Here is a 27,690-nt window from a genome sequence, read left to right as displayed (position 1 = left end):
TTCGGACCTCCTCCATCCAATGATCTCCTCAACCCTATGACCTCCTCCACCCTATAACCTCCTCCATCCTATGACCTCTTCCATCCAATGATCTCCACCCTATAACCTTCTCCACCCTATAACCTCCTTCACCCCATGTCCTCCTCCATCCTATGACCACCACCACCCTATAACCTTCTCCATCCTACGATGTCCATGACTCTATAACCTTCTCCATCTGATGACCTTCTCCACCCTATAACCACCTCCCCCCCATGACCACCACCATCCTATAACTCCCCACCTCATACACCCTCCCCCCCCCCATGCCCCCCACCCCTAACCTCTCTCTCCCACCCATCCCTCAGTCCGAAGACCTGGGCGCCGTGGCGCAGTTTGAGAGCAGCCGCCAGAGCCGTAACATGCTGCCCAGCGCCAGCTGCGTCTTCCCCACCTTCAACCTGCGCAAACCCTCCTCGGAGACGGACATCGAGAACTGGGCGTCCAAGCACTTCAACAAACACACGCAGGGGCTGTTCCGCCGCAAGGTTTCCATCGCCAACATGTTGGCGTGGAGCAGCGAGTCCATCAAGAAGCCCATGATCATGACCAACGACCGCAACGTCAAGAAGGAGGCGTGCGAGATCTTCAAACTCATCCAGATGTACATGGGGGACCGAAGGGCCAAGACCGACCAACTCAACGTGGCCTTGGAGATCGCTACGAAGGGATGGAGCGTGCAGGGGCTGAGGGACGAGCTGTACATCCAGCTGTGCAGGCAGACCACCGAGAACTTCCGATACGAGAGCCTGGCGCGGGGCTGGGAGCTCATGGCCATTTGTTTGGCCTTCTTTCCACCTACACCCAAATTCCATTCGTATCTGGAGGGTTACATCTACCGACACATGGACCCGGTCAACGACACCAAAGGTAAGAGGGGATACAACGCATCTGCTATTGTTATAAGTTGGTTTTGGTGGTTATTTGTCCCATTTTTTGGCTGTTATAACTTGGTTTTGGGGTTATTTGTCCCATTTTTTGCTGTTATAACTCGGTTTTGGGGTTATTTGTCCCACATGGACCTGGTCAACGACACCAAAGATAAGAGGGGATACAACGCGTCAAGTGGGTTTTGGTCCCATCTGCTGTTGTTATAACTCGGTTTTGGGGTTATTTGACCCGTTTGTTGCTGTTATAACTTGGTTTTGGGGTTATTTGTCCCGTTTGTTGCTGTTATAACTCGGTTTTGGGGTTATTTGTCCCGTTTGTTGCTGTTATAACTCGGTTTTGGGGTTATTTGTCCCACATGGACCTGGTCAACGACACCAAAGATAAGAGGGGATACAACGCGTAGAGGGGATACAGCGCATTGAGTGGGTTTTGGTTCCATGTGTTGTTGTTATAACTTGGTTTTGGGGTTATTTGTCCCTTTTTGGGGGTTATTTGTCCCACCTGTAGCTCTTAAAACTCAGTTTGAGGGTTATTTGTCCTTTTTTGGGGGTTATTTGTCCCACCTGTTGCTCTTATAACTCCTTTTTGGGGTTATTTGTTCCACTTTTGGGTGTTATAACTATGTTTTTGGGGTTCTTTGTCCCATTATAACTCAGTTTTGGGGGTTATTTGTCCCACCTGTTGCTGTTATAACTCAGTTTTGGGGTTTATTTGTCCCACTTTTTTCTGTTACAACTCCTTTTTGGGGTTATCTGTGGCCCTTCACTTATGTTGTATCCATGGGGAAGCGGTGTACCCGGATGCTATGGGGTGGCACCAACCCCATTACACAGCATTAGATGAAGGTGGACAGCTCAGTTATGGGGCCGGTTCAGTGGGGTCCCAAGGTTTTTGGTGGCCCCATGGTCTGTTTTTGCATCCCTGCCCTTTAAATTGGGGTGACAATGGCTTGGAGGGCCACCAAACCTATTGCTTCTCATCAGCAGCACCCAACAGGCTTGACAGCGTCATGGTGGGATGGAGGTTGGTGGCATCTCAGGATCCATTTAGTCCAATGTCCCCACTCTGACAGGGACACCCAGATCTCTGCCCCACGGCCAAGTAGGGCTGGAGGCCCCTAATGGCCTTGTGCCATGGTGGCCTTGTGCCATGGTGACCTGGTGGCTTGGTTTGATGATGGTGTTGTGGCCTTGTGGCCTGGTACCATGGAGGCCTGGTCCACTTGTGGCCTCATGGCCTGGTATCATGGTGGTCTGGTCCATTTGTGGCCTCGTGGCCTGGTACCGTGATGGCTTTGAGTCTTGGTGGCCTGGTACCGTGGTGGCCTGGTCCACTTGTGGCCTCATGGCCTGGTACCATGGAGTCCTGGTCCACTTGTGGCCTTGTGACCTGGTACCATGGAGGCCTGGTCCAATTGTGGCCTCGTGGCCTGGTACCATGGTGGCTTTGAGTCTTGGTGGCCTGGTACCATGGTGGCCTGGTCTACTTGTGGCCTTGTGGGCTGGTACCGTGGAGGCCTGGTCCACTTGTGGCCTTGTGGCCTGGTACCATGAAGACCTGGTCCATTTGTGGCCTTGTGGCCTGGTACCATGGTGGCCTGGTCCATTTGTGGCCTTGTGGCCTGGTACCATGGTGGCCTGGTCCATTTGTGGCCTTGTGGCCTGGTACCATGGTGGCCTGGTCCATTTGTGGCCTTGTGGCCTGGTACCATGGTGGCCTGGTCCCCTTGTGGCCTTGTGGGCTGGTACCGTGAAGGCCTGGTCCACTTGTGGCCTTGTGCCCCGGTGCCATGATGGCCCAGAGATGTGATGTCCTGGTGCACAGTGACCTGGTGGCCATGAGATGCACCGCGATGATGTGGTGGCCATGTCCAGCCAGGGACAACATCCCCCCAAAGCCGTGGGACCCCGCAGCCCCACAGCTCCCTTCAGCAGAGGAACCACCATCTCATTGTGTCCCCATGTCACTGTCCACCAGGTCTACCACCAACAACGACCCAAAAACCACCATCAACAACAACCCAAAACCCAACAACAACCTAAAAATCACCATCAACAACAACCCAAAACCCAACAACAACCCAAAACCCAACAACAACCCAAAAACTACCATCAGCAACCCAAAAACCAACAACCCCAAACCACCATCAACAACAACCTAAAACCCACCACCATAGACCCAAAAACCAACAACCCAAATCCAACAACAACCCAAAACCCACCAGCAACCCAAAAATCACCATTATCAAGAACCCAAAAACCAACAACTCAAAATCTACCAACATCAACCCAAAAAGCCAGCACCAATAAACCAACCCAAAACCCACCAACAACCCAAAAATCACCAGCAGTACCAACCCAAAACCCACCACCATGGACCCAACAACCACCATCACCACCAAACTTAAACCCACAACCACCAACATCCACCACCATCACCACCATCACCAACCCAAAACCCAAACCACACCAACCCAAAACCCACTACCATCACCACCAGGAACCCAAACCACACCATCACAGACCCAAAACCCACCACCACCACCAACTGAAAACCCACCATCACCAATATCTACCACCATCACCACCATCAACCCAAACCACAACATCATGGACCCAAAAACACCATCACTACCAACCCAAAACCCACAACCACCAACCCAGAAACCACCACTATGGACCCAAAACCCACCACCAACAACAACCCAAAACCCACCACCACCAACCCAAATCACAGCACCATGGACCCAAAACCACCATCACTACGAACCCAAAACCACCATCACCACCAGGAACCCCAAACCCACCACCACCACCAATATCCACCACTATCAACCCAAATCACACAATCATGGACCCAAGACCCAACACCAATATCCACCACCAACAACAACCCCAAACCCACCACCACCAGGAACCCAAACCACACCAGCATGGACCCAAAACCCACCACCACCAACCCAAAACCCACCATCACAACCACCAACCCAGAAACCACCACCATGGACCCAACAACCACCACCAACAACAACCCAGACCCCACCATCACCACCAGCAACCCAAAAATCCCAAAAATGGACCCAACAACCACCACCAACCTCAAACCCACCACCACCAACATCCACCCACCGACCCAAAACCCAACACCACCAACAATATCCACCACCACCAACAACCCAAAACTCACCACCACCAACCCCAAACCCAAACCACACCATCACGGACCCAAAACCCACCACCATCACCACCATCAACCCCAAACCCACCACCATGGACCCTAAACCACCATCACCACCAACCCAAAGCCCACCATCACCAACCCAGCAACCACCATCACCACCATGGACCCCAAACCCAACACCACCGACCCATAACCCACCACCACATTGGTTTGATCCCATCCATCCCGTATTGGTTTGATCCCATCCATCCCATATTGGTTTGATCCCATCCATCCCATATTGGTTTGGTCCCATCCATCCCATATTGGTTTGATCCCATCCATCCCATATTGGTTTGATCCCATCCATCCCATAATGGTTTGTTCCCATCCATCCCATAATGGTTTGATCCCATCCATCCCATATTGGTTTGATCCCATCCATCCCATATTGGTTTGATCCCATTGGTTTGTTCCCATCCATCCCATATTGGTTTGGTCCCATCCATCCCATATTGGTTTGATCCCATCCATCCCATATTGGTTTGATCCCATCCATCCCATATTGGTTTGATCCCATCCATCCCATATTGGTTTGATCCCATCCATCCCATATTGGTTTGGTCCCATCCATCCCATATTGGTTTGATCCCATCCATCCCAAATTGGTTTGATCCCATCCATCCCAAATTGGTTTGATCCCATCCATCCCATATTGGTTTGGTCCCATCCATCCCATATTGGTTTGGTCCCATCCATCCCATATTGGTTTGATCCCATCCATCCCAAATTGGTTTGATCCCATCCATCCCATATTGGTTTGATCCCATCCATCCCATATTGGTTTGGTTTGATCCCATCCATCCCATATTGGTTTGATCCCATCCATCCCATATTGGTTTGATCCCATTGGTTTGTTCCCATCCATCCCATATTGGTTTGTTCCCATCCATCCCATATTGGTTTGATCCCATCCATCCCATATTGGTTTGATCCCATCCATCCCATATTGGTTTGTTCCCATCCATCCCATATTGGTTTGGTCCCATCCATCCCATATTGGTTTGATCCCATCCATCCCATATTAATTTGATCCCATCCATCCCATATTGGTTTGATCCCATCCATCCCATATTAATTTGATCCCATCCATCCCATATTGGTTTGGTCCCATCCATCCCATATTGGTTTGATCCCATCCATCCCATATTGGTTTGATCCCATTGGTTTGATCCCATCCATCCCATATTGGTTTGTTCCCATCCATCCCATATTGGTTTGGTCCCATTGGTTTGATCCCATCCATCCCATATTGGTTTGATCCCATCCATCCCATATTGGTTTGATCCCATTGGTTTGATCCCATCCATCCCATATTGGTTTGATCCCATCCATCCCATATTGGTTTGATCCCATTGGTTTGTTCCCATCCATCCCATATTGGTTTGGTCCCATCCATCCCATATTGGTTTGATCCCATCCATCCCATATTGGTTTGATCCCATCCATCCCATATTGGTTTGTTCCCATCCATCCCATATTGGTTTGATCCCATCCATCCCATATTGGTTTGATCCCATCCATCCCATATTGGTTTGATCCCATCCATCCCATATTGGTTTGTTCCCATCCATCCCATATTGGTTTGATCCCATCCATCCCATATTGGTTTGATCCCATCCATCCCATATTGGTTTGGTCCCATTGGTTTGGTCCCATCCATCCCATATTGGTTTGATCCCATCCATCCCATATTGGTTTGTTCCCATCCATCCCATATTGGTTTGGTCCCATCCATCCCATATTGGTTTGATCCCATCCATCCCATATTGGTTTGATCCCATCCATCCCATATTGGTTTGTTCCCATCCATCCCATATTGGTTTGATCCCATCCATCCCATATTGGTTTGATCCCATCCATCCCATATTGGTTTGATCCCATCCATCCCATATTGGTTTGTTCCCATCCATCCCATATTGGTTTGATCCCATCCATCCCATATTGGTTTGATCCCATCCATCCCATATTGGTTTGGTCCCATTGGTTTGGTCCCATCCATCCCATATTGGTTTGATCCCATCCATCCCATATTGGTTTGATCCCATCCATCCCATATTGGTTTGATCCCATATTGGTTTGATCCCATCCATCCCCCATTGATTTTATCTTGTATTTATTCCATTTTACATCGTTTTTATGCTGGTTTTTGTTCTTGTTTCACATATTTCATATGTTTTTATCGATTTATTTCATTGTTTTATCCCATGTTCTGTTCCCTTCACTTTCTTTTTCCTTCCTTCCCTCCTCCAACCCCAATCCCTTTCATCTCATCCCATTACCTTCCCATTCTGTTCCCATTCCATTCACATTCCATTCCCATTCCATTCCCATTCTGTTCCCATTCTATTCCCAATCCATCCCCATTCTGATCCCATTCTGTTCCCATTCCTTTCCCATTGTTCCCATTCCCATTCCATTTCCATTCCATTCATGTCTCATTCCATCCCCATTCTGTTCCCATCCCCATTCTGATCCCATTCCTATTCCATTCCCATTCTAATCCCATTCTGATCCTATTATATTCCCAATCCATCCCCATTCTGATCCCATTCTGTTCCTATTCCATTCCCATTCTGTTCCCATTACATTCCTGTCCCATTCCATTCCCATTCTGATTCCATTCTGATCCCATTCCATTCCCATTCTCATTCCTGTTCCCATTCCAATCCCATTCTATTCCCAATCCATCCCCATTCTGATCCCATCCCATTCCCATTCTATTCCTATTCCATTCCCATTCCATTCCCATTCCAATCCCATTCTGTTCCTATTCCCATTCCATTCCCATTCTGTTCCCATTCCATTCCATTCCCATTCCGTTCCCATTCTGTTCCTATTCCCATTCCATTCCCATTCCATTCCCATCCTGTTCCCATTCTATTCCCAATACATCCCCATTCTGATCCAATTCCATTCCCATTCTGTTCCCATTCCATCCCCATTCTGATCCCATCCCATTCCCATTCTATTTCTATTCCATTCCCATTCTATTCCCATCTGTTCCCATTCCTGTTCCATTCCCATTCCATTCTATTCCTATTCCATCCCCATTCTGATCCCATTCCGTTCCCATTCCCATTCCATCCCCATTCTGATCCCATTCTGTTCCTATTCCATCCCCATTCTGTTCCCATTCCTATTCCATTCTCATTCCACTCCCATTCCATTCCATTCCCATTCTGTTCCCATTCTATTCCCATTCCATCCCCGTTCTGATCCCGTTCTGATCCCATTCCCATTCCATCCCCATTCCATTCCCATTCTGTTCCCATTCCTGTTCCATTCCCATTCCATTCTATTCCTATTCCATTCCCATTCTGATCCCATTCCATTCCCATTCCATTCCCATTCTGTTCCCATTCCATCCCCATTCCATTCCCATTCTGTTTCCATTCCCATTCTGTTCCTATTCCATTCCCATTCCATTCCTGTCCCATTCCATTCCCATTCTGTTCTCATTCTATTCCCATTCCATCCCCATTCTGATCCCATTCTCATCCCATTCTCATCCCATTCTGTTCCTATTCCATTCCTATTCCATCCCATTCCCATTCCATTCTGTTCTATCCCATCCCCTTCCATTCCCATCCCAACCCCTCTCCATTCTCCCTCCCAATCTCGCTCCAATACCATTCCATTCCCATCCCAATCCCATTCCATTCTGTTCTATCCCATCCCATTCCCATCCCAATCCCATCCCAATCCCATCCTATTCCCATCCCATTCCCATCCCAATCCTATTCCATTCTGTTCTATCCCACCCCAATCCCATTCAATTCCCCCTCCCAATCTGGCCCCAATCCCATTCCATTCCCATCCCAACACCATCCCATTCCATTCTCAACCCAATCCCATCCCAATCCCATTCTATTCTGTTCTATCCCATCCCAATCCCATCCCAATCCCATTCCATTCCCATGCCAATGCCAATCCCAATCCCATTCCATTCTGTTCTATCCTAATCCCAATCCCACCCTCCACATTCCCCCATTCCTGGCTGTCTGTTTCCCAGTGAGCCGCCACATTAGAGAACTGCTGGACAGGAACACCAAGAAGAAACCCAAACTGAGAAAGAAACCCAAACCCCACCCCGAGGAGACCCATGGTAGGGCCCATAGAACCCAGTGGGAGGGCCCATAGAACCCATAGACCCATAGAACCCAATGGTAGGGCCCATAGAACCCAATGGGAGGGCCATAGAACCCATCAAACCCAATGTTAGGGCCCATAGAACCCATGGTAGGGCCCATAGAACCCAGTGGGAGGGCCATAGAACCCATAGACCCATAGAATCCAATGGGACATCCCATAGAACCCAAAGGACCTATAGAACCCAATGGTAGGGCCCATAGAACCCATAGAACCCATGGTAGAGCCCATAGAACCCAATGGTAGGGTCCGTAGACCCATAGAACCCAATGGTAGGGTCCATAGACCCATAGAACCCAATGGGAGGGCCATAGAACCCATAGAACCCAATGGGAGGGCCCATAGAACCCATGGTAGGGCCCATAGAAGCGAATGGTAGGGCCCATAGACCCATAGAACCCAATGGGAGGGCCCATAGAACCCAATGGGAGGGGTCATAGACCCATAGAACCCAATGGGAGGGGTCATAGAACCCATGGTAGGGCCCATAGAACCCATAGAACCCATGGTAGGGCCCATAGAACACAATGGTAGGGACCATAGACCCATATAACCCAATGGTAGGGCCCATAGACCCATAGAACCCAATGGGAGGTGTCATAGACCCATAGAACCCAATGGTAGGGCCCATAGAACCCATAGAACCCATGGTAGGGCCCATAGACCCATAGAACCCAATGGCAGGGCCAAGAGACCCATAGAACCCAATGCTGCTCCCCATGGTAGGGCCCATAGAACCCAATGGTAAGGCCCATAGAACCCAATGATAGGGCCCATAGAACTCAATGGGAGGGCCATAGAACACATAGAATCCATAGAACCCAATGGTAGGGCCCATAGAACCCAATGGTAGGGCCCATAGACCCATAGAACCCATAGAACCCAATGGTAGGGCCCATAAACCCATAGAACCCATAGAACCCAATGGTAGGGCCCATAGACCCATAGAACCCAATGATAGGACCCATAGACCCATAGAACCCAATGATAGGGCCCATAGAAGGCAATGGTAGGGCCCATAGAACCCATAGAACCCAATGGTGCTCCCCACGGTAGGGCCCATAGACCCATAGAACCCAAGGTAGGGCCCATAGACCCATAGAACCCATGGTAGGGCCCATAGAACCCACAGAACCCATGGAAGGGCCCATAGACCCATAGAACCCAATTGTAGGGCCCATAGACCCATAGAACCCAATGATAGGGCCCATAGAACCCAATGGTAGGGCCCATAGACCCATAGAACCCAATGATAGGGCCCATAGACCCATAGAACCCATAGATCCCAATGGTAGGGCCCATAGACCCATAGAACCCAACGATAGGGCCCACAGAACCCACAGAACACGGGTTCCATGTTCCATATTACAGGGGAGCCCTATTGACCCCCGTCTGCTCTTGGTTCCAGGGGTGGCCATCAGCACCTACGCCAAGTATTGCTACAACAAGCTGCAGAAGGCCGCGCTCACCGGGGCCAAGAAGGTACCAATGGGTCCAACCATATCCCATAATGTCCCATAATGTCCCATAATGTCCCAATGGGGTCCCACCATATCCCATAATGTCCCATAATGTCCCACCATGTCCCATAATGTCCCATAATGTCCCAATGGGTCCCACCATATCCCATAATGTCCCATAATGTCCCAATGGGTCCCACCATATCCCATAATGTCCCAATGGGGTCCAACCATATCCCATAATGTCCCAATGGGGTCCCACCATGTCCCATAATGTCCCAATGGGGTCCCACCATATCCCATAATGTCCCATAATGTCCCATAATGTCCCAATGGGTCCCACCATATCCCATAATGTCCCAATGGGTCCCACCATGTCCCATAATGTCCCAATGGGGTCCCACCATATCCCATAATGTCCCATAATGTCCCATAATGTCCCAATGGGTCCCACCATATCCCATAATGTCCCAATGGGGTCCCACCATGTCCCATAATGTCCCAATGGGGTCCCACCATATCCCATAATGTCCCATAATGTCCCATAATGTCCCAATGGGTCCCACCATATCCCATAATGTCCCAATGGGTCCCACCATGTCCCATAATGTCCCAATGGGGTCCCACCATATCCCATAATGTCCCATAATGTCCCAATGGGTCCCACCATATCCCATAATGTCCCAATGGGGTCCCACCATGTCCCATAATGTCCCAATGGGGTCCCACCATATCCCATAATGTCCCATAATGTCCCAATGGGTCCCACCATATCCCATAATGTCCCAATGGGGTCCCACCATGTCCCATAATGTCCCAATGGGGTCCCACCATATCCCATAATGTCCCATAATGTCCCATAATGTCCCAATGGGTCCCACCATATCCCATAATGTCCCAATGGGTCCCACCATATCCCATAATGTCCCAATGGGTCCCACCATGTCCCATAATGTCCCAATGGGGTCCCACCATATCCCATAATGTCCCATAATGTCCCAATGGGTCCCACCATATCCCATAATGTCCCATAATGTCCCAATGGGTCCCACCATATCCCATAATGTCCCAATGGGGTCCCACCATATCCCATAATGTCCCAATGGGTCCCACCATATCCCATAATGTCCCATAATGTCCCAATGGGTCCCACCATATCCCATAATGTCCCAATGGGTCCAACCATATCCCATAATGTCCCATAATGTCCCACCATATCCCATAATGTCCCAATGGGTCCCACCATGTCCCATAATGTCCCACCATGTCCCAATGGGGTCCCACCATGTCCCACCATGTCCCTCTGTGTCCCTCCATGTACCACATAGACCCATAGAACCCAATGGAAGGGCCCATAGACCCATAGAACCCAATGGTAGGGCCCATAGACCCATAGAACCCAATGGTAGGGCCCATAGAACCCATAGAACCCAATTGTAGGGCCCATAGACCCATAGAACCCAATGGAAGGGCCCATAGAACCCAATTGTAGGGCCCATAGACCCCATAGAACCCAATTGTAGGGCCCATAGACCCATAGAACCCAATGGAAGGGCCCATAGACCATCCCTTCCCTCCATCCTTTTATGTCCCCCCATAGCGTCTGCGTAAGCCCACCCTGGAGGAGATCCCCCATGTCCCCCATGTCCCCCCATATCCCCCATATATCCCCTCCCCCCATAGGGTCTGCGTAAGCCCACCCTGGAGGAGATCCCCCATATCCCCCATATATCTCCTCCCTCCATAGGGTCTACGTAAGCCCATCCTGGAGGAGATCCCCCATGTCCCCCCATGTCCCCCCATGTCCCCCCATATCCCCCACATATCTCCTCCCCCCATAGGGTCTGCGTAAACCCACCCTGGAGGAGATCCCCCATATCCCCCATATATCTCCTCCATCCCATAGGGTCTCCGTAAGCCCACCCTGGAGGAGATCCCCCATATCTCCCCATATCCCCCCCTGTTTCTCCCCCCATAGGGTCTCCGTAAGCCCCCCATATCCCCCATGTTCCTCCCCCCATAGGGTCTCCGTAAGCCCACCCTGGAGGAGATCCGCCATATCCCCCCATATCCCCCCATATCCCCCATATATCTCCTCCCCCCATAGGGTCTCCGTAAGCCCACCCTGGAGGAGATCCCCCATATCCCCCCATGTTCCTCCCCCCACAGGGTCTCCGTAAGCCCACCCTATAGGAGATCCCCCATATCCCCCATGTTTCTCCCCCCATAGGGTCTCCGTAAGCCCACCCTGGAGGAGATCCCCCATATCCCCCCATGTTCCTCCCCCCACAGGGTCTCCGTAAGCCCACCCTGGAGGAGATCCCCCATATCCCCCCATATCCCCCCATGTTTCTCCCCCACAGGGTCTCCGTAAGCCCACCCTATAGGAGATTCCCCCATATCCCCCATGTTTCTCCCCCCATAGGGTCTCCGTAAGCCCACCCTGGAGGAGATCCCCCATATCCCCCCATGTTCCTCCCCCCACAGGGTCTCCGTAAGCCCACCCTGGAGGAGATCCCCCATATCCCCCATGTTCCTCCCCCCACAGGGTCTCCGTAAGCCCACCCTGGAGGAGATCCGTCACGCCAAGAACGCGGTGTTCAGCCCGTCCATGTTCGGCAGCTCGCTGCAGGACGTCATCTCCATGCAGAAGGAGCGTTACCCCGACCGGCAGCTGCCCTGGGTGCAGACCCGGCTCTCGGAGGAAGTGCTGGCCCTGAATGGGGACCAGACCGAGGGCATCTTCAGGTAAAGGCTGTGGGGCATTGGACCCACAGATGTGGGTTCGGCCCCATAGAGGGGCAGGAGAAGGTCCAACGGAGTGGGGATGGCGGTTGTTGGTGGATGGGGAGATACTCGTGGTGACCAACATGGTCTTATTGGGGTCTGGGGTTGTGATGGGGTCTATGGTCATGTCCAGACCCACGGCTATGGGGTCTTATTGGGGTCCATGGGGTCCTGGTGGGGTCCATGGTCATGGTGGGGTCTATGGTCACATCAAGAACCTTAGAACCATGGACAGGGGTTGTGTATGGGTCTATGGACATGGTGGGATCCATGGTCATGTCCAGACCCATGGCTATGGGGTCTTATTGGGGTCTGTGGTCATTGTGGGGTCTATGGTCATGTCCACACCCATGGCTATGGGGTCTTATTGGGGTCCATGGTCATTGTGGGGACCAGACAGAGGGGATCTTCAGGTAAAGGCTATGGGGTCTTATTGGGGTCCATTGGTCATAATGGGGTCTATGGTCATGGTGGGGACCAGACCGAGGGCATCTTCAGGTAAAGGCTACGGGGTCTTACTGGGGTCTGTGGTCATGGTGGGAACCATGGCTATGGGGTCTTATTGGGGTCTGTGGTCATGGTGGGGTCTATGGTCATGTTAGACCCATGGCTATGGGGTCTTGTTGGGGTCTATGGGGTCTTATTGGGGTCTATGGTCATGGTGGGGTCTATGGTCATGTTAGACCCATGGCTATGGGGTCTTATTGGGGTCCAAGGTCATGGTGGGGTCTATGGTCATGTTAGACCCATGGCTATGGGGTCTTATTGGGGTCCATGGTCATTGTGGGGACCAGACAGAGGGGATCTTCAGGTAAAGGCTGTGGGGTCTTATTGGGGTCCATTGGTCATAATGGGGTCTATGGTCATGGTGGGGACCAGACCGAGGGCATCTTCAGGTAAAGGCTACGGGGTCTTACTGGGGTCTGTGGTCATGGTGGGAACCATGGCTATGGGGTCTTACTGGGGTCTGTGGTCATGGTGGGGTCTATGGTCATGTTAGACCCATGGCTATGGGGTCTTGTTGGGGTCTATGGGGTCTTATTGGGGTCTATGGTCGTGGTGGGGTCTATGGTCCTGTCAGACCCATGTCTATGGGGTCTTATTGGGGTCTATGGTCGTGGTGGGGTCTATGGTCATGTCAGACCCATGTCTATGGGGTCTTATTGGGGTCTATGGTCATGGTGGGGACCAGACCGAGGGCATCTTCAGGTAAAGGCTACGGGGTCTTACTGGGGTCTGTGGTCATGGTGGGAACCATGGCTATGGGGTCTTATTGGGGTCTATGGTCATGGTGGGGTCTATGGTCATGTTAGACCCATGGCTATGGGGTCTTGTTGGGGTCTATGGGGTCTTATTGGGGTCTATGGTCGTGGTGGGGTCTATGGTCATGTCAGACCCATGTCTATGGGGTCTTATTGGGGTCTATGGTCATGATGGGGACCAGACCGAGGGGATCTTCAGGTAAAGGCTATGGGGTCTTATTGGGGTCTGTGGTCATGTTGGGATCCATGTCTATGGGGTCTTACTGGGGTCTATGGTCATGATGGGGTCTATGGGCATGTCCAGACCCATGGCTATGGGGTCTTATTGGGGTCTATGGTCATGGTGGGGTCTGTGGTCATGTTAGACTCGTGGCTATGGGGTCTTATTGGGGTCCATGGTCATGATGGGGTCTATGGTCGTGTTAGACCCATGGCTATGGGGTCTTGTTGGGGTCTATGGGTTCATTTGGGGTCGATGGTCATGGTGGTGTCTATGGTCATGTCCAGACCCATGGCTATGGGGTCTTATTGGGGTCTATGGTCATTGTGGGGTCCATGGTCATGTCCAGACCCATGGCTATGGGGTCTTATTGGGGTCTATGGTCATTGTGGGGTCTATGGTCACGTCCAGACCCATGGCTATGGGGTCTTATTGGGGTCTGTGGTCATGGTGGGGTCTATGGTCATGTCCAGACCCATGGCTATGTTTAGGGTCCATGTTCCCATTGGGGTCCATGGCCATATTGGGGTCCATGTTCCCATTGGGGTCCATGGCCGTATTGGGGTCCATGCTCACATTGGGGTTCATGATCCCAATGGGGTGCATGGTCATTTGGGGTCCATGGTCACATTGGGGTCCATGGCCGTATTAGGGTTCATGATCCCAATGGGGTCCATGGTCATTTGGGGTCCATTGGGTACCTATATCTCCCCATAGGGTCCCTATATCTCCCTATATCTCCCCATAGATCCCCTATATCTCCCTGTATCTCCCCATAGGGTCCCTATATCTCCCCATAGATCCCCTATATCTCCCCATAGGGTCCCTATATCTCCCCATAGGGTCCCTATATCTCCCTATATCTCCCCATAGGGTCCCTATATCTCCCTATATCTCCCCATAGATCCCCTATATCTCCCCTTAGATCCCCTATATCTCTCTATATCTCCCCATAGATCCCCTATATCTCCCCATAGGGTCCCTATATCTCCTTATATCTTTCCATAGATCCCCTATATCTCCCCATAGATCCCCTATATCTCTCCATAGGGTCCCTATATCTCCCCATAGATTCCCTATATCTCCCCATAGGGTCCCTATATCTCCCCATAGATCCCCTATATCTCCCTATATCTCCCCATAGATCCCCTATATCTCCCTATATCTCCCTATAGGGTCCCTGGGGACATTGACGAGGTGAACGCGCTGAAGCTCCAGGTGGATCAATGGAAGATCCCGACCGGCCTCGAGGACCCACACGTACCAGGTAGGACCCACAAGTGCCCTATAGGACCCACATGTTCACTATAGGACCCACATGTTCACTATAGGACCCACATGTTCACTATAGGACCCACATGTGCCCTATAGGACCCACATGTACCCTATAGGACCCACATGTTCCCTATAGGACCCACATGTACCCTATAGGACCCACATGTTCCCTATAGGACCCACATGTACCCTATAGGACCCACATGTGCCCTATAGGACCCACATTAACCCTATAGGACCCACACGTACCCGGTAGGACCCACATTAACCCTATAGGACCCACACGTACCCGGTAGGACCCACATGTGCCCTATAGGACCCACATGTGCCCTATGGGACCCCCATTAACCCTATAGGACCCAACAAGTGCCCTATAGGATCCACATGAACCCTATAGGACCCCTGTGTACCCTATAGGACCTACAAGTTCCCTATAGGACCCCCACCAAAACTATCAGACCCCATAGGACCCCCTATGGTGGTAATAGGGGCTATGGGGTGGGTTAATATCCCACTTATGGGTCCAACCACCCCCCATTGCCTCCCTCGGCCCCATAGCGTCCCTATTGAAGCTGTAGTACCCCCATGTTCCCTATAGGACCCCCATGTTCCATATAGGACCCCATAGAACCCCCATGTACCCTATACCCCACACTTATGGGTCCCATTGCCCCATAGCGTCCCTATTGAAGCTGTGGTACCCCTACATACCCTATAGGACCCCCATGTTCCCTATAGGACCCCATAGAACCCCATAGGACCCCCATGGTCAGGTTCCTATCCCACTTATGGGTCCCATTGCCCCATAGTGTCGTTATTGAACCTGTGGTACCCCCATGTTCCCTATAGGACCCCCATGTACCCTATAGGACCCCATAGAACCCCCATGTCCCCTATACCCCTCACTTATGGGTCCCATTGCCCCCCATGTCCCCTATACCCCACACTCATGTCCTCTATACCCAATGCGTCCCTATTGAAGCTGTGGTACCCCTACATACCCTGTAGGACCCCCATGTTCCCTATAGGACCCCATAGGGCCTCCATGTCCCCTATACCCCACACTCATGGGTCCCATGTCCCCTATACCCCACACTTATGGGTCCCATTGACCCCCATGTGCCCTATACCCCACACTTATGGGTCCCATTGCCCCATAGCGTCCCTATTGAAGCTGTGGTACCCCTACATACCCTATACCCCACACTTATGGGTCCCATATGCCCTATACCCCACACTTATGGATCCCATTGCCCCATAGCGTCCCTATTGAAGCTGTGGTACCCCTACATACCCTATACCCCACACTTATGGGTCCCATTGCCCCATAGCGTCCCTATTGAAGCTGTGGTACCCCTACATACCCTATACCCCACAGTTATGGGTCCCATTGCCCCATAGCGTCCCTATTGAAGCTGTGGTACCCCTACATACCCTATACCCCACACTTATGGGTCCCATTGCCCCATAGCGTCCCTATTGAAGCTGTGGTACCCCTACATACCCTATACCCCACACTTATGGGTCCCATTGCCCCATAGCGTCCCTATTGAAGCTGTGGTACCCCTACATACCCTATACCCCACACTTATGGGTCCCATATGCCCTATACCCCACACTTATGGGTCCCATTGCCCCATAGTGTCCCTATTGAAGCTGTGGTACCCCTACATACCCTATACCCCACACTTATGGGTCCCATGTGCCCTATACCCCACACTTATGGGTCCCATATGCCCTATACCCCACACTTATGGGTCCCATTGCCCCATAGCGTCCCTATTGAAGCTGTGGTACCCCTACATACCCTATACCCCACACTTATGGGTCCCATTGCCCCATAGCGTCCCTATTGAAGCTGTGGTACCGGGAGCTGGAGGAGCCCCTGATCCCCCCCGAGTTCTACGATCGCTGTATTTCCCACTACGAGAATCCCGACGCCGCCGTGGCCGTGGTGCATTCGCTGCCCAGGATCAACAAGATGGTGCTGTGCTACCTCATACGGTTCCTACAGGTAATATGGGGCCTATGGGGCACCATATGGGGCCTATGGGGTCATATGGAGCCTGTGGGGTCATATAGGGCACCATATGGGGTCTATGGGGTCATATGGGGCCTATGGGGTCATATAGGGCACCATATGGGGTCTATGGGGTCATATAGGGCACCATATGGGGTCTGTGGGGTCATATGGGGCCTCATCTGATTCCTACAGGTAATATAGGGGATATGGGGTCATATAGGGCACCATATGGGGTCTATGGGGTCATATAGGGCACCATATGGGGTCTATGGGGTCATATGGGGTCTATGGGGTCATATAGGGCACCATATGGGGCCTATGGGGTCATATAGGGCACCATATGGGGTCTATGGGGTCATATAGGGCACCATATGGGGTCATAATGGACACAAGATGGTGCTGTGCTACCTCATACGGTTCCTACAGGTAATATGGGGCCTATGGGGCACCATATGGGGCCTATGGGGTCATATGGAGCCTGTGGGGTCATATAGGGCACCATATGGGGTCTATGGGGTCATATAGGGCACCATATGGGGTCTATGGGGTCATAATGGACACAAGATGGTGCTGTGCTACCTCATACGGTTCCTACAGGTAATATGGGGTCTATGGGGTCATATAGGGCACCGTATGGGGTCTATTGGGTGATATAGGGCACCATATGGGGTCTATGGGGTCATATAGGGCACCGTATGGGGCCTATGGGGTCATATAGGGCATGATGTGGGGCCTATGGGATCATAAAGGACACAAGATGGTGCTGTGCTACCTTATCCGCTTCCTACAGGTATATATAGGGGATATGGGGTCATATAGGGCACCATATGGGGCCTATGGGATCATATGGGGCCTATGGGGTCATAATGGACACAAGATGGTGCTGTGCTACCTCATATGGTTCCTACAGGTAATATGGGGGATATGGGGCACCATATGGGGCATATGGGGTCATATGGGGCACCATATAGGGTCTATGGGGTCATATAGGGCACCATATGGGGCCCATGGGGTCATATGGGGCCTCATCCGCTTACTACAGGTAATATGGGGCAGGATGTGGGGCCTATTGGGTCATATAGGGCACGATGTGGGGCCTATGGGGTCACAAGGGACACAAGATGGTGCTGTGCTACCTCATACGGTTCCTACAGGTACCTATAGGGGATATGGGGTCATATAGGGCACCATATGGGGTCTATGGGGTCATATAGGGCACCATATGGGGCCTATGGGGTCATATAGGGCACCATATGGGGTCTATGGGGTCATATAGGGCACCATATGGGGTCTATGGGGTCATAATGGACACAAGATGGTGCTGTGCTACCTCATACGGTTCCTACAGGTAATATGGGGTCATATAGGGCACCATGTGGGGTCTATGGGGTCATATAGGGCATCATATGGGGTCTATGGGGTCATATAGGGCACCGTATGGGGCCTATGGGGACATATAGGGCACCATATGGGGCCTATGGGGTCATATAGGGCATGATGTGGGGCCTATGGGGTCACAAAGGACACAAGATGGTGCTGTGCTACCTCATCCGCTTCCTACAGGTAATATGGGGTCATATAGGGCACCATATGGGGTCTATTGGGTCATATAGGGCACCATATGGGGTCTATGGGGTCATATAGGGCACCGTATGGGGTCTATGGGGTCATAAAGGACACAAGATGGTGCTGTGCTACCTCATCCGGTTCCTACAGGTAATATGGGGTCATATAGGGGATATGGGGTCATATAGGGCACCATATGGGGTCTATGGGGTCATATAGGGCACCATATGGGGTCTGGGGGGTCATATAGGGCACCATATGGGGCCTATGGGACACCATATGGGGCCTATGGGGTCATATAGGGCACCATATGGGGCCTATGGGGTCATAAGGGGCCTCATCCGCTTCCTACAGGTAATATGGGGTCTATGGGGCACCATATGGGGCCTATGGGGTCTATGGGGCACCATATGGGGTCTTTGGGGTCATATAGGGCACCATATGGGGTCTGTGGGGTCATATGGGGCCTCATCTGATTCCTACAGGTAATATAGGGGATATGGGGTCATATAGGGCACCATATGGGGCCTATGGGGTCATATAGGGCACCGTATGGGGTCTATGGGGTCACAAAGGACACAAGATGGTGCTGTGCTACCTCATACGGTTCCTACAGGTAATATGGGGTATATGGGGCACCATATGGGGCCTATGGGGTCATATAGGGCACCATATGGGGTCTATGGGGTCATATAGGGCACCATATGGGGCCTATGGGGTCACAAAGGACACAAGATGGTGCTGTGCTACCTCATCCGGTTCCTACAGGTAATATGGGGTCATATAGGGGATATGGGGTCATATAGGGCACCATATGGGGTCTATGGGGTCATATAGGGCACCATATGGGGTCTGGGGGGTCATATAGGGCACCATATGGGGCCTATGGGACACCATATGGGGCCTATGGGGTAATATAGGGCACCATATGGGGCCTATGGGGTCATAAGGGGCCTCATCCGCTTCCTACAGGTAATATGGGGTCTATGGGGCACCATATGGGGCCTATGGGGTCTATGGGGCACCATATGGGGTCTTTGGGGTCATATAGGGCACCATATGGGGTCTGTGGGGTCATATGGGGCCTCATCTGATTCCTACAGGTAATATAGGGGATATGGGGTCGTATAGGGCACCATATGGGGCCTATGGGGACATATAGGGCACCATATGGGGCCTATGGGGTCATATAGGGCATGATGTGGGGCCTATGGGGTCACAAAGGACACAAGATGGTGCTGTGCTACCTCATCCGCTTCCTACAGGTAATATGGGGTCATATAGGGCACCATATGGGGTCTATTGGGTCATATAGGGCACCATATGGGGTCTATGGGGTCATATAGGGCACCATATGGGGTCTGTGGGGTCATATAGGGCACCATATGGGGCCTATGGGACACCATATGGGGCCTATGGGGTCATAAGGGGCCTCATCCGCTTCCTACAGGTAATATGGGGTCTATGGGGCACCATATGGGGCCTATGGGGTCTATGGGGCACCATATGGGGTCTTTGGGGTCATATAGGGCACCATATGGGGTCTGTGGGGTCATATGGGGCCTCATCTGATTCCTACAGGTAATATAGGGGATATGGGGTCGTATAGGGCACCATATGGGGCCTATGGGGTCATATAGGGCACCGTATGGGGTCTATGGGGTCATATAGGGCACCATATGGGGCCTATGGGGTCACAAAGGACACAAGATGGTGCTGTGCTACCTCATACGGTTCCTACAGGTAATATGGGGGATATGGAGCACCATATGGGGCCTATGGGGTCATATAGGGCACCATATGGGGTCTATGGGGTCATATAGGGCACCATATGGGGCCTGTGGGGTCATATGGGGCCTCATCTGATTCCTACAGGTAATGTGGGGTCTATGGGGTCATGAAGGACAAGATATGGGGCCTATGGGGTCATATGTGGCCTCATCCGCTTCCTACAGGTAATATGGGGTCATAAAGGGGTCTATGGGGTCATATAGGGCACCATATGGGGCCTCATCTGCTTCCTACGGGTACCTGTGGGGGCTATCAACCCATCAACTATGGGTTTCCCAGCCCCACATATTGCCCCCCAGCCCCACATCTTGCCCCATATATTGCAGGTCTTTGTCCAGCCCTCCAATGTGGCAGTGACCAAGATGGACGTGAACAACCTGGCCCCACATGCACCCCCAGCCCCACATCCAGCCCCACATTGAGTCCCAGCCCCAGCCCCACACCCAGCCCCACATCTTGCCCCCAGCCCCACATATTGCCCCATATCTTCCAGGTCTTTGTCCAACCCTCCAACGTGGCAGTGACCAAGATGAATGTGAACAACCTGGCCCCACATCCACCCCCAGCCCCACATCCAGCCCCACATCCAGCCCCACATCCAGCCCCACATCCAGTCCCAGCCCCACATCAACTATGGGGTCCCCAGCCCCACATCTTGCCCCATATCCAGCCCCACATGTTGCTCCATATCTTCCAGGTCTTTGTCCAGCCCTCCAACGTGGCGGTGACCAAGATGGACGTGAACAACCTGGCCCCACATCCACCCCCAGCCCCACATCCAGCCCCACATATAGGATATGGTCCCACATCATGCCCCACATATTGCCCCACATCTTGCCCCCAGCCCCACATATTGCCCCATATCTTTCAGGTGTTCATCCAGCCCTCCAGCGTGGTGGTGACCAAGATGGACGTGAACAACCTGGCCCCACATCCACCCCCAGCCCCACATATTGCCCCACATCCAGCCCCACATATTTCCCCTCAGCCCCACATGTTGCCCCATATGTTGCAGGTCTTTGTCCAGCCGTTGAACGTTGCCATGACCAAGATGGACGTGAACAACCTGGCCCCACATCCACCCCCAGCCCCACATCCAGCCCCACATATAGGATATGGTCCCACATCCAGCCCCACATGTTGCCCCACATCCAGCCCCACATATAGGATATGGTTCCACATCCAGCCCCATATGTTGCCCCATATCTTGCAGGTCTTTGTCCAGCCCTCCAACGTTGCCGTGACCAAGGTGGACGTGAACAACCTGGCCCCACATCCACCCCAACCCCACATCCAGCCCCACATATTGCCCCAACCCCAGCCCCACACCCACCCCCAGCCCCACATCAACTATGGGTTCCCCAGCTCCACATCTTGCCCCATATGTTGCAGGTCTTTGTCCAGCTGTCGAACATTGCCGTGACCAAGATGGACGTGAACAACCTGGTCCCACATCCACCCCCAGCCCCACATCCAGCCCCACATTGAGTCCCAGCCCCAGCCCCACACCCAGCCCCACATCTTGCCCCCAGCCCCACATGTTGCCCCATATCTTCCAGGTCTTTGTCCAACCCTCCAACGTGGCAGTGACCAAGATGAATGTGAACAACCTGGCCCCACATCCACCCCCAGCCCCACATCCAGCCCCACATCCAGCCCCACATCCAGTCCCAGCCCCACATCAACTATGGGGTCCCCAGCCCCACCCCATATCCAGCCCCACATGTTGCCCCATATCTTCCAGGTCTTTGTCCAACCCTCCAACGTGGCGGTGACCAAGATGGACGTGAACAACCTGGCCCCACATCCACCCCCAGCCCCACATCCAGCCCCACATATAGGATATGGTCCCACATCCAGCCCCACATATAGGATATGGTCCCACATCCAGCCCCACATGTTGCCCCACATCCAGCCCCACATATAGGATATGGTTCCACATCCAGCCCCATATGTTGCCCCATATCTTGCAGGTCTTTGTCCAGCCCTCCAACGTTGCCGTGACCAAGATGGACGTGAACAACCTGGCCCCACATCCACCCCAACCCCACATCCAGCCCCACATATTGCCCCAACCCCAGCCCCACACCCACCCCCAGCCCCACATCAACTATGGGTTCCCCAGCCCCACATCTTGCCCCATATGTTGCAGGTCTTTGTCCAGCTGTCGAACATTGCCGTGACCAAGATGGACGTGAACAACCTGGCCCCACATCCACCCCCAGCCCCACATCCAGCCCCACATTGAGTCCCAGCCCCAGCCCCACACCCAGCCCCACATCTTGCCCCCAGCCCCACATGTTGCCCCATATCTTCCAGGTCTTTGTCCAACCCTCCAACATGGTGGTTACCAAGATGGACGTGAACAACCTGGCCCCACATCCACCCCCAGCCCCACATATTACGCCCCAGCCCCACATGTTGCCCCATATGTTTCAGGTCTTTGTCCAGCCGTCGAACGTGGCCGTGACCAAGATGGACGTGAACAACCTGGCCATGGTGATGGCCCCCAACTGCCTGCGCTGCCAGTCGGACGATCCCAGGGTGATCTTCGAGAACACCAGGAAGGAGATGAGCTTCATCAGGGTGCTCATCCTGCACCTGGACACCGGCTTCATGGAGGGGGTGCTATAGCACTGCTCCATAACCAGCCCTGCCCCATAGCTGCCCCATAGCCGCCCCATAGACCCCCTTTACTGCCCCATATCAACCCATTATCGACTGTTCTCTGCCCCATATTGAAGGAATGGACCATCAGCTTCATGGAGGGGGTCCTATAGCACTGCCCCATAACCAGCCCTGCCCCATAGCCGCCCCATGGCTGCCCCATAGCCCCCATAGATGAGCTTCATCAGGGTGCTCATCCTGCACCTGGACACCGGCTTCATGGAGGGGGTGCTATAGCACTGCCCCATAACCAGCCCTGCCCCATAGCTGCCCCATAGCCACCCCATGGCTGCCCCATAGCCCCCATAGATGAGCTTCATCAGGGTGCTCATCCTGCACCTGGACACCGGCTTCATGGAGGGGGTGCTATAGCACTGCCCCATAACCAGCCCTGCCCCATAGCTGCCCCATGGCTGCCCCATGGCTGCCCCATAGCCCCCATATTGACACCTATATCCCCATTATCGACCTCCATATGGACCATTTCCTGCCCCATAGCACTGGATTGGACACCGGCTTCATGGAGGGGGTCCTATAGCACAGCCCCATAACCAGCCCTGCCCCATAGCTGCCCCATGGCTGCCCCATAGCCCCCATATTGACACCTATATCCCCCCTATATCCCCATTATCGACCTCCATATGGACCATTTCCCGCCCCATAGCACTGGATTGGACACCGGTTTCATGGATGGGGTCCTATAGCACAGCCCCATAGACAGCCCTGCCCCATAGCTGCCCCATAGACCCCCTATCGACCCCCTTTATTGCCCCATATCGACCATTTCCAGCTCCATTATGGACCATTTCCAGCCCTACAGCAGAGGATCGGGCCAACAGCTTCATGGAGCGCCCCATAACCAGTCCCTGCCCCATAGCTGCCCCATAGCCACCCTATATCCCCATTATCGACCCCCATATTGACCATTCCCTGCCCCATAGAGGTGGATTGGACCAGCACCTGGACACTGGCTTCATGGAGGGGGTCCTATAGCACTGCCCCATAACCAGACCCTGCCCCATAGCTGCCCCATAGCCACCCCACGGCTGCCCCATAGCCGCCCCATAGACCCCCTTTACTGCCCCATATCAACCCATTATCGACTGTTCTCTGCCCCATATTGAAGGAACTGGCCAACAGCTTCATGTAGGGGGTCCTATAGCAGTGCCCCATAACCAGCCCTGCCCCATAGCTGCCCCATAGCTGCCCCATAGCCACCCCATAACCACCCCATAGCCCCCCTATCGACCCCTATATCCCCCCTATCGACCCCCATATCGACCAAGAGCTTCATGGAGGGGGTCCTACAGCACAGCCCCATAGACAGCCCTGCCCCATAGCTGCCCCATAGCCACCCCATAGCCCCCATATCGACCCCTATACCCCCCCTTTACTGCCCCCTTATGGACCATTTCTTACCCCATAGCGGTGGATTGGACATCAGCTTCATGGAGGGGGTCCTATAGCGACACCCCATAACCAGCCCTGCCCCATAGCCGCCCCATAGCCTCCCTATATCCCCTCTATCGACCCATTCCCTGCCCCACATCGGAGGATCGGAAGGACCGGACCCTTCTTATGGGGAGATTTGGGATTCTCCAGCTGGAGGACTATGGGGTGACATTGGGGTTGGGGGGGGAAAAAGGGGGGCACTTGGGGGGCAGGAGGGACATGAGGACGTCAATGGGGTCTATAGGGCACATGGGGCCATCTATGGGGCCTGAAGGATGTGTGGGGCCATCTATGGGGTCTGAAGAACTTGTGGGGCCATCTATGGGGCCTGAAGGACGTGCGGGGCCATCTATGGGGCCTGAAGGACGTGTGGGGCCATCTATGGGGTCTGAAGAATATGTGGGGCCATCTATGGGGTCTGAAGGATGTGTGGGGCCATCTGTAGGGCCTGAAGAATGTGTGGGGCCATCTATGGGGCTTGAAGGATGTGTGGGGCCATCTATGGGGCCTGAAGGACATGTGGGGCCATCTGTGGGGTCAGTAGGGCATGTGGGGCCATCTATGGGGCCTGAAGGACATGTGAGGCCATCTATGGGGCCTGAAGAATGTGTGGGGCCAACAGTTTGGTCTATAGGGCACGTGGGGCCATCTAGGGGGCCTGAAGGACACGTGGGGCCATCTATTGGGCCTGAAGGATGTGCGGGGCCAACAGTGGGGTCTGTAGGGCATGTGGGGCCATCTATGGGGCCTGAAGAACATGTGGGGCCATCTATGGGGCCTGAAGAATGTGTGGGGCCAACAGTGGGGTCTGTAGGGCACGTGGGGCCATCTATGGGGCCTGAAGGACGTGTGGGGCCATCTATGGGGCCTGAAGGACGTGTGGGGCCATCTATGGGGTCTGTAGGGCACGTGGGACCATCTATGGGGCCTGAAGAACTTGTGGGGCCATCTATGGGGCCTGAAGAACTTGTGGGGCCATCTATGGGGCCTGAAGGACGTGTGGGGCCATCTATGGGGCCTGAAGAACTTGTGGGGCCATCTATGGGGCCTGAAGGACGTGTGGGACCAACAGTGGGGTCTATAGGGCACGTGGGGCCAGCAATGGGGCCTGAAGGACGTGAGGGGCCATCTATGGGGCCTGAAGAACTTGTGGGGCCATCTATGGGGTCTGAAGGACGTGTGGGGCCATCTATGGGGCCTGAAGAACTTGTGGGGCCATCTATGGGGTCTGAAGGACATGTGGGGCCACCAATAGGATTTGAAGGACCCACATTTTCCCATAGGACCTTGAGGACCCATGTCCACTTATGGGGCCACCAATAGGATTTAAAGGACCCATCTCCTCTTGTGGGGCCACCAATAGGATCTGAAGGACCCATAGGATCTATGGGGCCACCAATAGGATCTGAAGGACCGATCTCACTCCATAGGACCTGAAGGACCCATAGGATCTATGGGGCCACCAATAGGATCTGAAGGACCCATCTCCACTTGTGGGGTCACCATGGGCATCTGCTGGGCCCATATGGGAACCCAAGTATCCTCTCCTGGGCCTTATGGGTTCTATATGGACCCCCACCATCTCCTGGTCCATATGGTCCCATATTTGGGTCCCACCACCATCTCCTGGTCCTATATGGGGCAACCATCATCTCTTGGACCTTCTGGACCCATAGGGGAACCCATCACCTCCTTGTGGTCCTTATAGTCCCATATTGGCCCCCCAACATCTCCTGGTCCGTATGATCCCATATGAGCCCCCATCGTCTCCTGGTCCATATAATCCCATATGAGCCCCCACCATCGTCTCCTGGTCCATATAATCCCATATGAGCCCCCACCATCGTCTCCTGGTCCATATAATCCCATATGAGCCCCCACCATCGTCTCCTGGTCCATATGATCCCATATGAGCCCCCACCATCGTCTCCTGGTCCATATGATCCCATATGAGCCCCCACCATCATCTCCTGGTCCATATAATAACATATGAGCCCCCACCATCGTCTCCTGGTCCATATAATCCCATATGAGCCCCCACCATCATCTCCTGGTCCATATAATCCCATATGAGCCCCCACCATCGTCTCCTGGTCCATATAATCCCATATGAGCCCCCACCATCATCTCCTGGTCCATATGATCCCATATGAGCCCCCACCATCATCTCCTGGTCCATATGATCCCATATGAGCCCCCACCATCATCTCCTGGTCCATATAATCCCATATGAGCCCCCACCATCGTCTCCTGGTCCATATAATCCCATATGAGCCCCCACCATCGTCTCCTGGTCCATATAATCCCATATGAGCCCCCACCATCTCCCGGTCCATATAATCCCATATGAGCCCCCACCATCGTCTCCTGGTCCATATAATAACATATGAGCCCCCCCCCCCCTTCAGACCCCCCTCTGGACCCCATAGTTCACCATGGAGGGGTGGGGGTGTTATATGGGGTGGGGGTTGGGGGTGGTAATAGAACCCACTTATGGGGCTGACGGGGGTCGTTCCGGTTTTGGGGTGGGGGGTTGGTTGGGGGTTGTGGGGTGGGGGGGTCCCGGTCAGAGTGTACAGACCTATAAAGAGAGAGATATTACATAGAGCTCTTTAATTATGGTTTAATTGCTCATGTATTTTATATCGGGGGGGGGGGGGGGGATGTATGTGTGTGGGGGGGGGGGGGCTGTGTGAGACCCCCCCCCCCCTATTTGGGGGCACATTGGGGTGGAAGTAGGGACCCCCCCCCCTTTTCTTCCTCATCTTCCTCTTCCTATCGCCCCCATTCCCCATTCTCCCCCATTTCCCCCCTCTCACCCTTATTTCCCCCCCTATTTCCCCCCTATTTCCCCCTATTTCCCCTTATTTCCCTCCTATTTCCTCC

At 53.1% G+C, this 27,690-nt stretch overlaps 1 protein-coding gene across 14 annotated transcripts in view; it reads left to right on the top strand.

Annotated features, from left to right (window-relative positions):
• ARHGAP39 (Rho GTPase activating protein 39) overlaps positions 1-27,420 on the top strand; it is a 93,911-nt gene extending 66,491 nt beyond the window's left edge. For 2 of the 14 annotated variants that reach the window (XM_085533094.1, XM_085533093.1), the window contains exons 5-11: positions 348-909; positions 8,165-8,257; positions 9,710-9,783; positions 12,310-12,509; positions 15,206-15,297; positions 17,150-17,319; positions 23,125-27,420. In XM_085533094.1, coding sequence (XP_085389220.1) covers positions 348-909; positions 8,165-8,257; positions 9,710-9,783; positions 12,310-12,509; positions 15,206-15,297; positions 17,150-17,319; positions 23,125-23,319 — 1,386 coding nt within the window. In that variant the 3' untranslated portion in view covers positions 23,320-27,420. Of the gene's footprint in view, positions 1-347; positions 910-8,164; positions 8,258-9,709; positions 9,784-11,784; positions 11,884-12,309; positions 12,510-15,205; positions 15,298-15,863; positions 15,899-15,983; positions 16,079-17,149; positions 17,320-20,769; positions 21,350-21,700; positions 22,490-23,124 lie in introns of those variants that run through there. The other 12 variants (XM_085533091.1, XM_085533090.1, XM_085533097.1 and 9 more) reach the window with 10 other exon arrangements.
• Positions 27,421-27,690: the final 270 nt, after the last annotated feature.

This window comes from Coturnix japonica, unplaced genomic scaffold (assembly GCF_054131305.1).
Source record: "Coturnix japonica strain WE unplaced genomic scaffold, WE-NBRP24 Scf054, whole genome shotgun sequence".
NCBI classification, from domain to species: Eukaryota; Metazoa; Chordata; class Aves; order Galliformes; family Phasianidae; genus Coturnix; species Coturnix japonica.
This window is presented reverse-complemented; position numbering and strand designations above follow the sequence as displayed.